The following is a 12,022-nucleotide window of genomic DNA, read 5'->3' on the forward strand; positions in this document are numbered from 1 at the left end:
GCCGACATCAATATCTCATGCCTTACTCTATCATTTCGACATAATCCTACCGTCATATCAATCTATCGAGCCTATATTCGAACTCAGCCTCAGCCCCGGTTCCTGCCTGAAAAACCGCCTCTTATACACCGTCTGCGGATCCCTAAATCTAGTGAAGGAAGAACATAGAGCTGGGTGACAATACTATCCAAGTGTAAGGGCGATCCTGATCTAGACGAACTGCGTAACTTGAGCACCATATGCATTACTCCATAGGTGTGGAACGCGCTGCCGTTGTCTCGAGTTCTCAGCGCATTGTTGGGTGATTGCCTTCACCTTACCTACCCCTTCCGAGTTTCTCCTAGGTGCGTTGGCGCAGACTCGTACGTCTTTCCACAACACTACTTTCTTTACCTCCCCTGAATTACCCAAGGTATGAGACTGACAAAGCCTAGCGACTTGACTCTCCGTCTTATGTGAAGCAGTACACGAGTACGTTCACTCAGCGTAAACTTGTTTGTTCTCGAACTCAAACTTTTGCCGAGCTTTGGTTTTCCATTGCCTCTGTTTCGATCGTACCGTTCTAAAGCGTGTTCACTAAGTATGTGGCTTATCTTACTCCCTTTGTACTTCTCGAAATCATCGTGACCTAGCCTCATCATAACTGTACCTTTTCGAGTTTATGCCGAGCCCAGAGGTCCATCCCATACCTTAGCATACCTTCGCACTCTTATTTCTTTAAATTCCTCCTACTTAATTACTCTATGCACCTTCTCCTGTTCATTCTATACCACGTAACCACGCTTGACTTGCCCTGCTAACTAACTTAGCTCTTCCGCTACTGGAAGATCAATCTTCAAAATGGCTGGGAAACGAAAGCGCGATATCCTTGATTTTGACCCCAATAAATCTGATTCGGACGATGAAAATTTCGAACCAAATGTCGACCGTCCACGCTCTCAGAGAAAATCGCGACTACACAAAGCTAACAAGCCTGCTGTTCGTAAGAGGGGTAAATATCGAGGATCCGATATTGAAGACGACGACGACCTCGCAGATAGTGACCAAGAAGACTCATTTGCTGAGAACGATGAGGAGGAGGACGAGCCTGAGCCCCTCATTAATGAGAATACCGGTCGTCGCATCAGGAAGGCTGCTACAAAGCAACTCAATTACAGAGAGACCTCTGATGAAGAAGAGCTCGTCCAAGATTCGCATGACGAAACCGATGATCTTATCAAGGACCCGCCTATCAAATCGCCTATTAAGTCGCCTATTAAATCGCCCCGGCACACGAAATTGATTACACTCAAAGTGCCTCCGTCGGCACGCAAGACCCGGGCAACTGCCAATATGAATGCGCCTGTGGTCGGGACTAGGAGAATGACTCGAGCTCGTACGCAGGAAAAAGATGACGCCGAACTTGTCGAATTGTCAACATCGGGCAGGCATTCAAAACTAGCTCGAGGCTCCAAGAGTAAGAGTCCGGAAACCCTAGGACGAGTTGGTCGACCGACTCGTAGCGCGAAAGGTGTAAAGAAGACATTTCCTACTGTGATGGAAGTTGACACTCAGGAAGAGGAGCAACCGACCCAGGCTGAGGCTGAGGCCATTCCGGATCCTATCATTCAAGACAATGATATAGTGGAAGAGACTATACTTGAACAAGTGGATAACGTGGGCGAAAATGCCGAGAAAGGTCCAGAAGACCCCATGGAAACGGTAGAAACAGTCGAGATAGTCGAACAGACTAACAACGCCGACGAGGAAGAAGAAGATGATGATGATGATGACGTCCCTGTAGCTCGTAAAACCCGTGGCGCAAGAGCCAATCAAAAGCAAGCCTCTACGGAAGATGCGCCTGCTGAAGACGGCGACACCGTCAGTAAACTTCGCGGCCGACTCACCCGAAAGTCTCGACTCAGGAAATCCCTCCAAGAGCCCAGCAGCGACTTTGAGCCTGGCAATGATTCTGCAGAGAATAACGAGCCTGATTCCGAAGCTAACAACAATGCCGGGGTCGATGATGATGTCTCGAGCCCTAGTGCTCGTGGAAGGAGATCATCTCGAGGAAAGGGAAGAAGGGGAACGAGGAGATCTCAACGACTGAATGAGTCGGGCGACGAGGATGAAGTTGATGAGAACGAAGTGGCGGAAGAATTAGAAGATCTTCGCCAGGACTCTCGTTCGCGAAGGAATCGTCGCTCGCCCCAAATTCTTTTTGAAGAAAAGAAACAAGAGAAGAGACGACGGAGAGGCCAGCCGGTAAATTATGCCATACCCCCTCTCAATGCATTTGCCGTCGAGCAAGAGGATGAAGACCCGGCTCCAACACCAGCCCGTCGCCGTGGCGGACGCGCAAATGGAGGTGGTGGCTGGGATCATAATCTGCATACCACCGCCGGTGCTCTTGGAGGTGTTGGCATGACTGGCGCGCTGCTCGGTGGCCCATGGGGCACTGGCGCCGCAGGTGGAGCCGATTCTGATAGCAGCGACGACGAGATGAATACCCGCTCGGGTATGGCTGGACTCTTTGGCATGACACCAACTTCTGCGGTGGCTCCTCCGCTTGGTCCCTCGGCCCAAGCTAATGTTGATGGTCCTGGTGGTCTTCTTGGGCCTGCCCCCAATGTGGGCAAGATCAAGAGTCACAAGGCTCTCGCCGATGCGGATCCGTTGGGTGTAGACCTTAACGTTGACTTCACCCAGGTCGGTGGTCTGCAGGATCATATCAACCAACTCAAGGAAATGGTCCAGCTACCTCTGCTATATCCAGAGCTCTTCACAAAGTTCCACGTCACTCCCCCGAGAGGTGTATTATTCCACGGCCCTCCTGGAACGGGAAAGACACTTGTCGCCAGAGCTCTTGCAAATGCGGCTGGCGTTGGTGGTAGAAAGATCACCTTCTACATGCGTAAAGGCGCCGATGCCCTCAGTAAATGGGTCGGTGAAGCTGAGAAACAACTCCGCCTTCTCTTCGAAGAAGCGCGAAGAACACAGCCAAGTATCATCTTCTTTGATGAAATCGATGGTCTAGCACCGGTTCGTTCGAGTAAGCAAGAACAGATCCATGCTTCCATTGTTTCTACATTACTGGCCCTCATGGACGGCATGGACGGCAGAGGCCAGGTTATCGTCATTGGTGCAACCAATCGTCCAGATAATATAGACCCTGCCCTTCGTCGACCGGGCCGTTTTGACCGAGAATTCTACTTCCCCTTGCCTGACGTCAATGCGCGCAAGTCTATTATCGAGATTCACACCAAGGACTGGGGTCTTTCCGACGAGTTCAAGATGTCGCTGGCTAAGGATACAAAGGGCTATGGTGGCGCCGACCTGCGCTCCATGTGTACTGAGGCCGCACTAAACGCCATTCAAAGAACGTATCCCCAAGTCTACCTGTCCAAGGAGAAGCTTATTGTCGACCCAGACAAAATCACTGTGCAGGTGACCGACTTCATGCTTTCCAAGGAGAAGATGATTCCTTCCTCGGAAAGGTCCGCGACGTCTGGAGCCAACCCATTTCCAAAACCTATCGAGCCACTCCTTCGAGATCAGTTCAAGACTATAACCAATCTCGTAGATCGTGCCTTACCGCTGAAGAAGAAAGTGACGGCCCTGGATGAAGCAATGTATGAACCTTACGACGACGAAGACTTTGGGTTTGGCCGAGAAGCTTTGCTACAAGAGTTTCACAGATTCCGCGTGTATCGCCCGCGTCTTCTAATATGTGGCTCCCCAGGCATGGGCCAAGTCTATATCAGCGCTGCCCTTCTTCACTACCTCGAAGATGTTCATGTGCGGAACTTTGATCTCGCAAACATCCTCGGTGACCCCTTGGTAAGTGTTAACTATTATTTATATATATACCTACTCAGTGGATACTTTAGCGACTAGGAAGAAACTAATTTGTTGCTAGCCCGCCGAGCAAGTTCTATATGCATTTTTCGCCGAGGTCAAACGACAGAAACCTAGCGTGATCTTCATCCCGAACGTCGATGTCTGGTACGAAACATTAGCTGGGCCGGCTCTAACGGCATTCATATGCATGCTGAGGACAATCCAGCCTACCGATTCAATCATGCTTGTAGGAACTGCGGAGACCGAGTTGGAAAACCTCAGTCCCGATCTCAAGCGTGATTTGTTTGGATTGTCTAATTCCAACTTCGTGGAAGTATCTCGTCCAGCGAAGGTAAGTTTACTCTTTTTGCTGGGAAGATGGAGAAATACTGACGAATTTTGTTTAGGAGAATCGCCAGGAGTACTTCAATAGGATACTGTTGCACATAAGAAGATATCCCAAGGACTTCCCCGACCCTGCTCATCGTAAGAAGCGAGTATTAGAGGAACTTCCTGTAGCTCCGCCTCCTCCGCCCAAGGCGCTCACAAGAGAAGAGATTACGGCTGAGAATCGCATGTACCGACGACAATTAAATCTTTTGAAGAATCACCTACAACCTATTTTAGATCAGATAAAACGCAGGTACAAGTCGTTTCGATCTCCTGCTATACCCGCATCTGAGTACCAATACCTCTTCGACGAGGCGAACCCCAACTACGTCCGACCCGACGTAGCAAACGCCCCCCCGCGCCCATATGCGCTGGCGAAGGATGAGAACGGAACTCCAGGACTTCTGAAGACTGATACGAACGTGTTCTTTTACAATCTGGACACGGTGACTATTGAGGAGAGACTGGCCAACGGTTACTACATTAACCCGGACGCGTTTTTGAAAGACATCAAGTCTCTCGAACACGATGCCAAGCACGCTGGTGATAGAGCGACATGGCTCAAGGCTAATGAGCTCGGCACTAATGTTGACGTCGACATTGCAGAAATCACCGAGAAGTTTTCTAGGGCAGTGGACTGGGACTATGAGTGGAAACGGGAGCAATTTCGCAGGAGAGAACTCAAGCGAATAGAGAAGAAGGAGAAAGAGGCGAGACAGACTCTTGGCGGTAAGACACTGCGTGAACCGGTTAACGGCCAAGTCCCTGCCCCTAAGCTTCCTAATCCCGTAACGCCACGGAAGCTGCACACTACTACGGCCCAGTTCCAACTCATCGCCGACGAATCAAGCACCAATGGACAGGGTTCCCCATCCCGTTCACTTGCAAACGGAACTTCGGTTCCGTCTCGAGCTACGGGCCAAGACCTTCCCATGGTCGATGTTGACTCCCCGCCGGCCGTTGGCCCACACTTGTCGATGCAGCCACCATCGCAGTGGCCTCCTATAGAGGCTCGATCTACCCATACATCCGTGCGAGCGACGACAGGAGGCACCAACCAGTTTTCCCAAGTCTCAGCTGTGCAGTCTCTTCCCCCGGGTGTATCACCATCGGCATTAGTGAATGATGCGTCGACTACCAAGACGACTGATCCTTCTCACCGATCCTCTAATTTCAGCACGCAGGCAACGAACGGTACCCACAACGAGCAATCCAGCATTCTCGAAAGCAATCCGGATAACAACATCCCAGATACTCAACCATATGCCTTACCCAGCCAAGCGACGTCTGGTGATGAGCCATGGGTTCATTCACAGTTTCGCGAACTTTACCAAGGATCCATTCCGCATTCTGGCTCATCTCCAGGATCGCATGCCCATACATCACCGGTCCGTGGCAAGTCGTCGCATGTTGCCAGTATGGCAAACCTATTGAATGATCCCTCTCCCGACGAGCAGTCCCAGTCCCAGTCGCAATCGCAATCACAGCGACAGCTCGGCTCTTCCGCCTCCCAGCAGGTCGAGTTGGACGAGACTCAAGCGCAGTTCTTCCTTGATCAAGTGACAGAACGCACCTCGGGCTGTACGATTGAGCAACTCCAACAGATATATCGTGAGATGATGGTGGAACTTTGGCGAACGAGAGGCGAACATAATCGCATGAAAGTACTCAACACTGTCACGCGCGTCTTCAACGAGGCCATCAATGACATCGAGTCGGTTCAGGGCCTACTACAGCCTAGCCAATGAATGACTGATTGGAATATGATAAATCAGACGAAAAATGGTTACTTTTGTGGATATATGAGGGGAAACCCAGTCTCCTTCCCGGTGTAATTATAGTAAACTAGAGAAGGCAGTCGAAGGGGATTGTGCAGCAAGATTGCACTGTTTGCAGAAACGCCGATTATCCTCCTGTCACTGTCACGAAATGGCCTTTGTCAGAGCAGGGTATTTACGGCTCACTTGTTAATGCATCGTTGAGCCTTTTGGCTCGCGCCTCCCTACTTCCCCCCATGTGTACACTCCAATACGACTACCTGTTAGGTAGAAATGAATCGAGACTTTCAAGTTGTTAATGATGTCAGATACAATGGTCTTTTAATTTGTGATGGGCTTGTGTCAATGTGCTGTGATTGCTATTGTCTACTGGCTAACCTAGGTAAGTTAAGGTAGTCTATGGATTGCCACTCTATTTTCGTATCCCAGATGTGATTGATGCCGCGCAAACACGGTAAATAGGTATGTATGTCTAGGTATGGCTTACTTGCTAAGGTGAGGTGTCTACGTAGGGCTTTCCTAGGTAGGTACGCTATATCATACCCACGATGACAAGATCGTCGGTAGCACAACGCCTACCTGCTCGGCTTTAGATTCTCAATCGGGTAGCCGGACAAGATGGATTCCGCCGTGCTTCGATGCGCAAGGAGGCGTCCTAGAACTTCAGATGTTCATAAAGATGACAGGAGAAGATCGACAACGGCTGGGGTTTTTATTGGCTCTAATGGCAACAGGATCAAGGCTGGAAATCAGGCCTTATAGGGGCGGTTTGTGTTGCTGTAAGCTGAGAGGCGATCATGAGATGGGAGGGGGTTTGAGAGGCAATATCACGACCGTTGTTATATGTGGCTTGTTAGCGGTTCGCAGCATATAGCATTAATACATCTTCGCAAACCGCCCGGACATTCTCAGCACCTAGGTACGTAGCCTCCAAGATCCTCCCATCTGTCTTTAGCCTTCTCGTTGGACCAATTGGAATGAATGAGCAAGGCCCGTCATTAATTAGGTGCGGCTGAGGTTTAAAACAAGCATTTCGCGTGTAACGGTGAGAAAGAGCCACAAGTTTTATTTATAAAGAAGCCTTGGAAAAACGGACGAGTAAGACAGTGTGTGACGTGGGATGTGGAATGGAGGATTGGGGTGAGCTCCTGTTGGGCTTTAGTGACGTCGATACTCACGATCGATCGAGGAGTGTGGTGTCGATATGATGGGTAGGTACTTGGGATAGAGGCATACGAAAATGGTGGTAAGTTTCTAATAAGACTTCTGATGCGTTTATTATAGCTAGGCTATGAATAGTAACGCCGTGAGTATGTACACTCGTACGCATGTACGCAGGTATGCGCAACACAATGCTGACTAGGTAACGCGCTTCACCGCTCGATCCCAAGTCCTCGCTCTCAAGCGACGAAGTCTCTAGTTCTTCGAAGTCTTCGAAGAAAGGAGAGGTTGGGTTTAGGTATAAATATGAGCTCGACCCCCAGCCAAGACAAAAAACAAACAAACAAACAAGCAACAGCTCCAAACCTAGCAAGCACACAAGAAGCCAACCTCAACACAATATCACTTTAGCTTCATCTTCTACCCACAGTAGTCCTTAACAAACACTCACACTCACACTCACCCACATCCAAACACCCAAAATGAAGTCCACCCTCGCCTCCCTCCTGGCCCTCGCCTCCGCAACCAACGCCTTCCTGATCACCGACTGCAACACCGGCAAAATCACCAACTACGGCGACAACAAGTGCCAGATCTGGACGGCCGCCGACTTCTCCTTCCAGAGCAACGCCGGCTGCACGCTGTACGCGTACTCCGAGGGCAACTGCCAGGGGTCCATCTTCGAGACGGCGACGCAGAACCAGTGCCAGACTGCGCCGAATGGAGTCGTTTCTGTGAATTGCCGGACTTAGAGGTGCTTACTCTGGGGATGCCTTGGGGGGGGGGAGATAGGGGTATAGGTGGAATATATGAAAAAAAAAAAGGAACGGTTGACGATATGGTTGATGTGGTTTCTAAAAGATGGTATGAAAGGGGGGGGGGGGGTTGACTTGAACGCTCTTTTGAGGAGATTTGTTTTCTGAGGTGTTACTTATACCATGTATAGTACACCATACTCGCTCGTTATAACTTTGTGGGCTTGAAATTAGTTCATTTGAAGAAATATATTACTTTTGGACTTCTTGACAAGCCTAATACTTGGCTGCCTCTTGACTAGGTACAGTAGTATGTACCTAGGTAGGTGTGTAAGTGTGTAGGTAGTTTCGTAAAAGGGGGGTTGATATGTGCAACAGTACCTACGTAACAAGTTGGACTTTATTCGTTTAAAATATTTCGGAACACTGAAAATGAATTCGCGGACTTGAATTTTATACGGCCCAGACGATACTTTCGTTGACTAGAACTGCCTCTTACTACTAGGTACTAGAGAGCAGCAGGTACAATGGTACCTGCCTAGATAGGTAATATGTGCATGTTATGATTGGTTGACAGTGGTTGAGATCAGTTCTTAGCCAATCAGAGCAGCTCTTTACTGGTTTAATACAACACCACCAAGATAATCAAAGTCAGATCCCCCACTGCTTAAGCCACTCATCAATTAGACCTTCATCTATTTTCCTCGTTGCCTGCATTGCTCTACTGTTCTTTACTGCTTTTGAGCTGTCAAATCTGGGCTGCAAGGCAAACCCGCGCCGCCCCGTCTCAGCCAGATGCTGGAAGAATGGGAATATTTTCGTAGATGATTTGGCATCAGCCTCCGGCATAGTGTTTGGGTCAGCTCGTACTAAAGCATCAACCCATTCCGCCAGCGATGTCTGCCGACAACCACCCTCAGCTTGACTCTTGTCGAGGGTAAGTCGTCTCTGCAAGGCTTCAGCGAAGATAGACCAGTCTGATAAATTCGGGTTGACGACGTTGAAGACCCTGAGCTGGTCCGCACTCGCATTGTCCTCATCACTACGGAGAAGGGCCAGCTCGACGATGGCCCGACTAGTTGCTTCTACTGGTATCCAGTCGATGTCCGGGAGATCAGAAGGAACTAATCGTAGCACCTTAGAGATGGCAGCTAGTGAAGGAACCCACTCATCTGTCGACCACTTGCCTCCTCCACTACTTGGGTCTATTGGGCCCGCCACCTGCCCAACGCGGAGGATTGTGGCAGGCGTGCCGGATGTACGGCTGGCCATATCCAACAAACGCTCCGCTACGTGCTTTGATTGGCCGTAACCGAGAGGAGATGCGACTTCATAGGACTCGAGGGGCGCCTCATAAACAGCCCGGGACGGAAAGACAGCAGCCCACTGCTGGACGGACGCAGTGGATGATACGAAGGCGATTCGCGGCTTCAGAGGGCTCAGAGAGGAGAGCTCGACCAACTCGCGAACGCTGCGTAGGTAGGTTTCCCTATACGATTCAAGCGTCCAGGAGAAATCGACGCGCCATGCATTGTGAATGAATACGTTTACTTCGTTAACTAGCTCGTCGAAATGGGCGGGGGAGAGGCCGAGACGAGGCTTGCCGAAGTCGATGGACATGAATGATAGACGTCCGTCGTCGACGTTGCCAGACAGATTACGGTCTCTGAAAATCGCACGCAAGCGCTCCTTTCCATCCTCCCCACGGTTTAAGCAATATATTTTTCCCACTCGGGGGTCACACAGGAGGTCTCGCACGATGTGAGGTCCTACTGAACCTCGCGGTCCTATCAGGGCAACGTTGATGCTACCAGTGGAGATAGCGGGAATAGCTCCAGAAACTGCGGCCGGTTTGGGGGGCAACGCTTCTGTAAGATCCTTGAGGACGCTCTTCATGCCTTCGATATCGTTGCTAATAGAGACATCTGGAACCTCCTTTTTGGTAATTATGTTGAGGATGACACTTGCGAGCTTCTCGATAGTCGGATTCATATATACGAGGCGCAGAGGTATCATGTCAGCGGTGCCCCTGCCTATAGCCTGCGCTTGGCTGGCGAGCCCCCTTTGGAGGCTTCTGTTAAGTGCGGCAGCACCAAGAGAGTCCAGACCACTGACAAATATATTGTCTGTGTCGGAGATGGGGATGCCTTTGAGATGATCCGTAACATGCTTCCGTACAAATTCTTTTAGGCCGGGAAGGAAAAAGCTTGTGAGGGCGCCGCCCACAGCCGCCTGGTCTAGCTCAGGATTCTTAGAGCTATCATCAGCATACGCAGATTCAATATCTTTAGCGTAGGCTTTCGTCGTTAGCTTTCGGACAATGCTCCCCTTGGGTGCGCGAATAAATGGTCGCTCAGGGTCTGCTAACAAAACCCTAGAACGGTCAATCTTGGCATACCGCGGCGCAATCTTGTTTGCGTCATCAATGGTGGGCCATATTTTTTCGATAAAGGCACTTTGGCTACTCCCAGCCTCGTACGCGCCAGGCTTAGGCTCTACAATCAAGAGCGGTTCCGATTTCCCTTGTCCGACAATGAGAGCCCCAGCGAGTAAGGGGTTTCCCTGTATCAAGGTCTCCATTTCAACTGGGCGCAGCTTATAGCTACTCGAAAACACGATGAGATCATCCACCCGACCATGAAAACGCCATAGCCCGGGCTTTGAGGGGTGAGGGACAAACAAGTCACCGGTCCGCCACTCCTTGTGACCGGGGAAGTTGTGCCACACTGACCGTCGCGTGGCAAACCTCGCGTCTTGATGTAGGACCATCTCGAAGCTGCCGTCTTCGCAGGGCTGCATGTCGGCCTCCTCGTAGGGGTTGAGTTCCATGTAGGACCATTCCCCTGACTGTGGAACAAGGAGTTGCACCTGACCTGTCTCAAGCGAGCCGTACATCTGACAGACGTTCGTGTGTTGGCTCAGCGCTTGTCCAACGTTGGGGGAAAGGGGACCGCCGCCGTAGAGAATGAAATCGAGCTGCTCGGCTTGCTCTTTGGCTGCTGGTTCTGCGGCCCATTGCTCGATAATGAATGGTGGTACGTAGAATGCCTGCACATATTGATGTTTGAGGATCTCCGACAGGAGATAGCCACTCGGTGGTATGTTCGTGGGGCCAAAGACAACGGTTGCGTTGCCGTAGAATATCGGTAGATCGATGTAGGCGTGAACCCCAGCCAGCTATTTCACAAATACATTCGTTCAGATGTTGCAAAATATCAAGAAAGTCTAACCATAGGGTATCCAACTTACATGATAAGGTGGAAAGCATGAGTAGAACTTGCTTGGTACCCCTTTGAAATCGAACTGAACCGCATTTTGGGGACTACGGCCTTCTGGCACGGGCATGTATCTATCAATATCTGTACAAGCAAATGTCCCGTGAGTCATAGTCACGAGTTTAGGATCCCCTACGAAGTTAGTAAGTTGTTTAAGCACGATGACCAAGTCTCAATGCGCTCTTCAATATATCAGAGGCTTAGCTTACCGGTCGAGCCTGAGGAATGGAGTATGAGACACGGCTCGTCCCGCACCTCGTCAAAGCTCCTTTCATACGGATAAATCTCCGTGTCATCGGGCGTCTGCAGCAATTCCTTGAGCGAGGGGACAGCCTCGAGAACAACCGACGACAGCTGCGGGACGCGAAGAGCTTCAGACACCATCGCCATCTCCTCGGCGTAGAGCAAGGCGCGGCACCCGGACTTCAGCAGCATCCGCTCGTTCTGCGCCGCCTGGTTCCGCGGCGAGACGAACAGCACCTTGTACCGGCACTTGACGGCCGCCAGGAAGACGGCGGCGTACCGGATGTCGGCGGGTCCGATGTAGGCGATTGTCTCCAGGTTGCCGGCGCCCAGGAGGCCGGAGAGCCAGGTCGAGAGCCGGCTTGCGATGGCGGACAGCTTGCGCATGGTGATGTCGAGGTAGCCATCGGAGAGGTCGGAGGTGGATTTGGGGATGGAGGCGTAGACTTTGTGGGGGCTGGTGCGGGCGTAGTGGTCTACTACTTGGGGGAGTAGTCGTTTGCCGATTTCCATTGTTTGCTCGACCGCGGGGTGGCGCGGTGGTGGATTGTTGGGCTGTGAGGTCGTGTTGAAGCTGGAACGGACGGAAACTCTTTCTATA

The 12,022-nt window shown here is 50.8% G+C and overlaps 3 protein-coding genes across 3 annotated transcripts; 2 read left to right on the plus strand and 1 right to left on the minus strand.

Moving 5' to 3' along the window:
• Positions 1-223: 223 nt before the first annotated feature.
• Positions 224-6,109, plus strand: GGS25DRAFT_109190 (AAA-domain-containing protein). The gene is made up of 5 exons (XM_049256024.1): positions 224-362; positions 435-580; positions 810-3,819; positions 3,899-4,171; positions 4,227-6,109. The coding sequence occupies exons 3-5, from the start codon at positions 841-843 to the stop codon at positions 5,955-5,957; spliced, it is 4,983 nt and encodes a 1,660-aa protein (XP_049119734.1). The 5' UTR covers positions 224-362; positions 435-580; positions 810-840; the 3' UTR covers positions 5,958-6,109.
• A 1,310-nt stretch (positions 6,110-7,419) lies between these two features.
• Positions 7,420-7,917, plus strand: GGS25DRAFT_474079 (uncharacterized protein). Its single transcript, XM_049259596.1, has one exon. The coding sequence runs from the start codon at positions 7,631-7,633 to the stop codon at positions 7,898-7,900; it is 270 nt and encodes an 89-aa protein (XP_049119735.1). The 5' UTR covers positions 7,420-7,630; the 3' UTR covers positions 7,901-7,917.
• Positions 7,918-8,554: 637 nt separating this feature from the next.
• GGS25DRAFT_528871 (male sterility protein-domain-containing protein) lies at positions 8,555-12,000 on the minus strand (the record flags this gene model as incomplete). The annotated part of the gene is made up of 2 exons (XM_049265229.1): positions 11,659-12,000; positions 8,555-11,080 (listed from the first exon to the last, which is right to left on the minus strand). Exons 1-2 carry the CDS (start codon positions 11,932-11,934, stop codon positions 8,555-8,557), a joined length of 2,802 nt encoding a protein of 933 aa, XP_049119736.1. The 5' UTR covers positions 11,935-12,000.
• Positions 12,001-12,022: the final 22 nt, after the last annotated feature.

Source organism: Hypoxylon fragiforme (genome assembly GCF_022984875.1).
Source record: "Hypoxylon fragiforme strain CBS 206.31 chromosome Unknown GGS25scaffold_2, whole genome shotgun sequence".
NCBI lineage: Eukaryota > Fungi > Ascomycota > Sordariomycetes > Xylariales > Hypoxylaceae > Hypoxylon > Hypoxylon fragiforme.

Bases quoted from the DNA above. Each gene is read 5' to 3' on its own strand.
- GGS25DRAFT_109190 (XM_049256024.1), top strand. From the start codon at position 841: ATGGCTGGGAAACGAAAGCGCGATATCCTTGATTTTGACCCCAATAAA. The intron at 3,820-3,898 runs GTAAGTGTTAAC...ATTTGTTGCTAG, and splicing joins ACATCCTCGGTGACCCCTTG to CCCGCCGAGCAAGTTCTATA. The intron at 4,172-4,226 runs GTAAGTTTACTC...AATTTTGTTTAG, and splicing joins AAGTATCTCGTCCAGCGAAG to GAGAATCGCCAGGAGTACTT.
- GGS25DRAFT_474079 (XM_049259596.1), top strand. From the start codon at position 7,631: ATGAAGTCCACCCTCGCCTCCCTCCTGGCCCTCGCCTCCGCAACCAAC.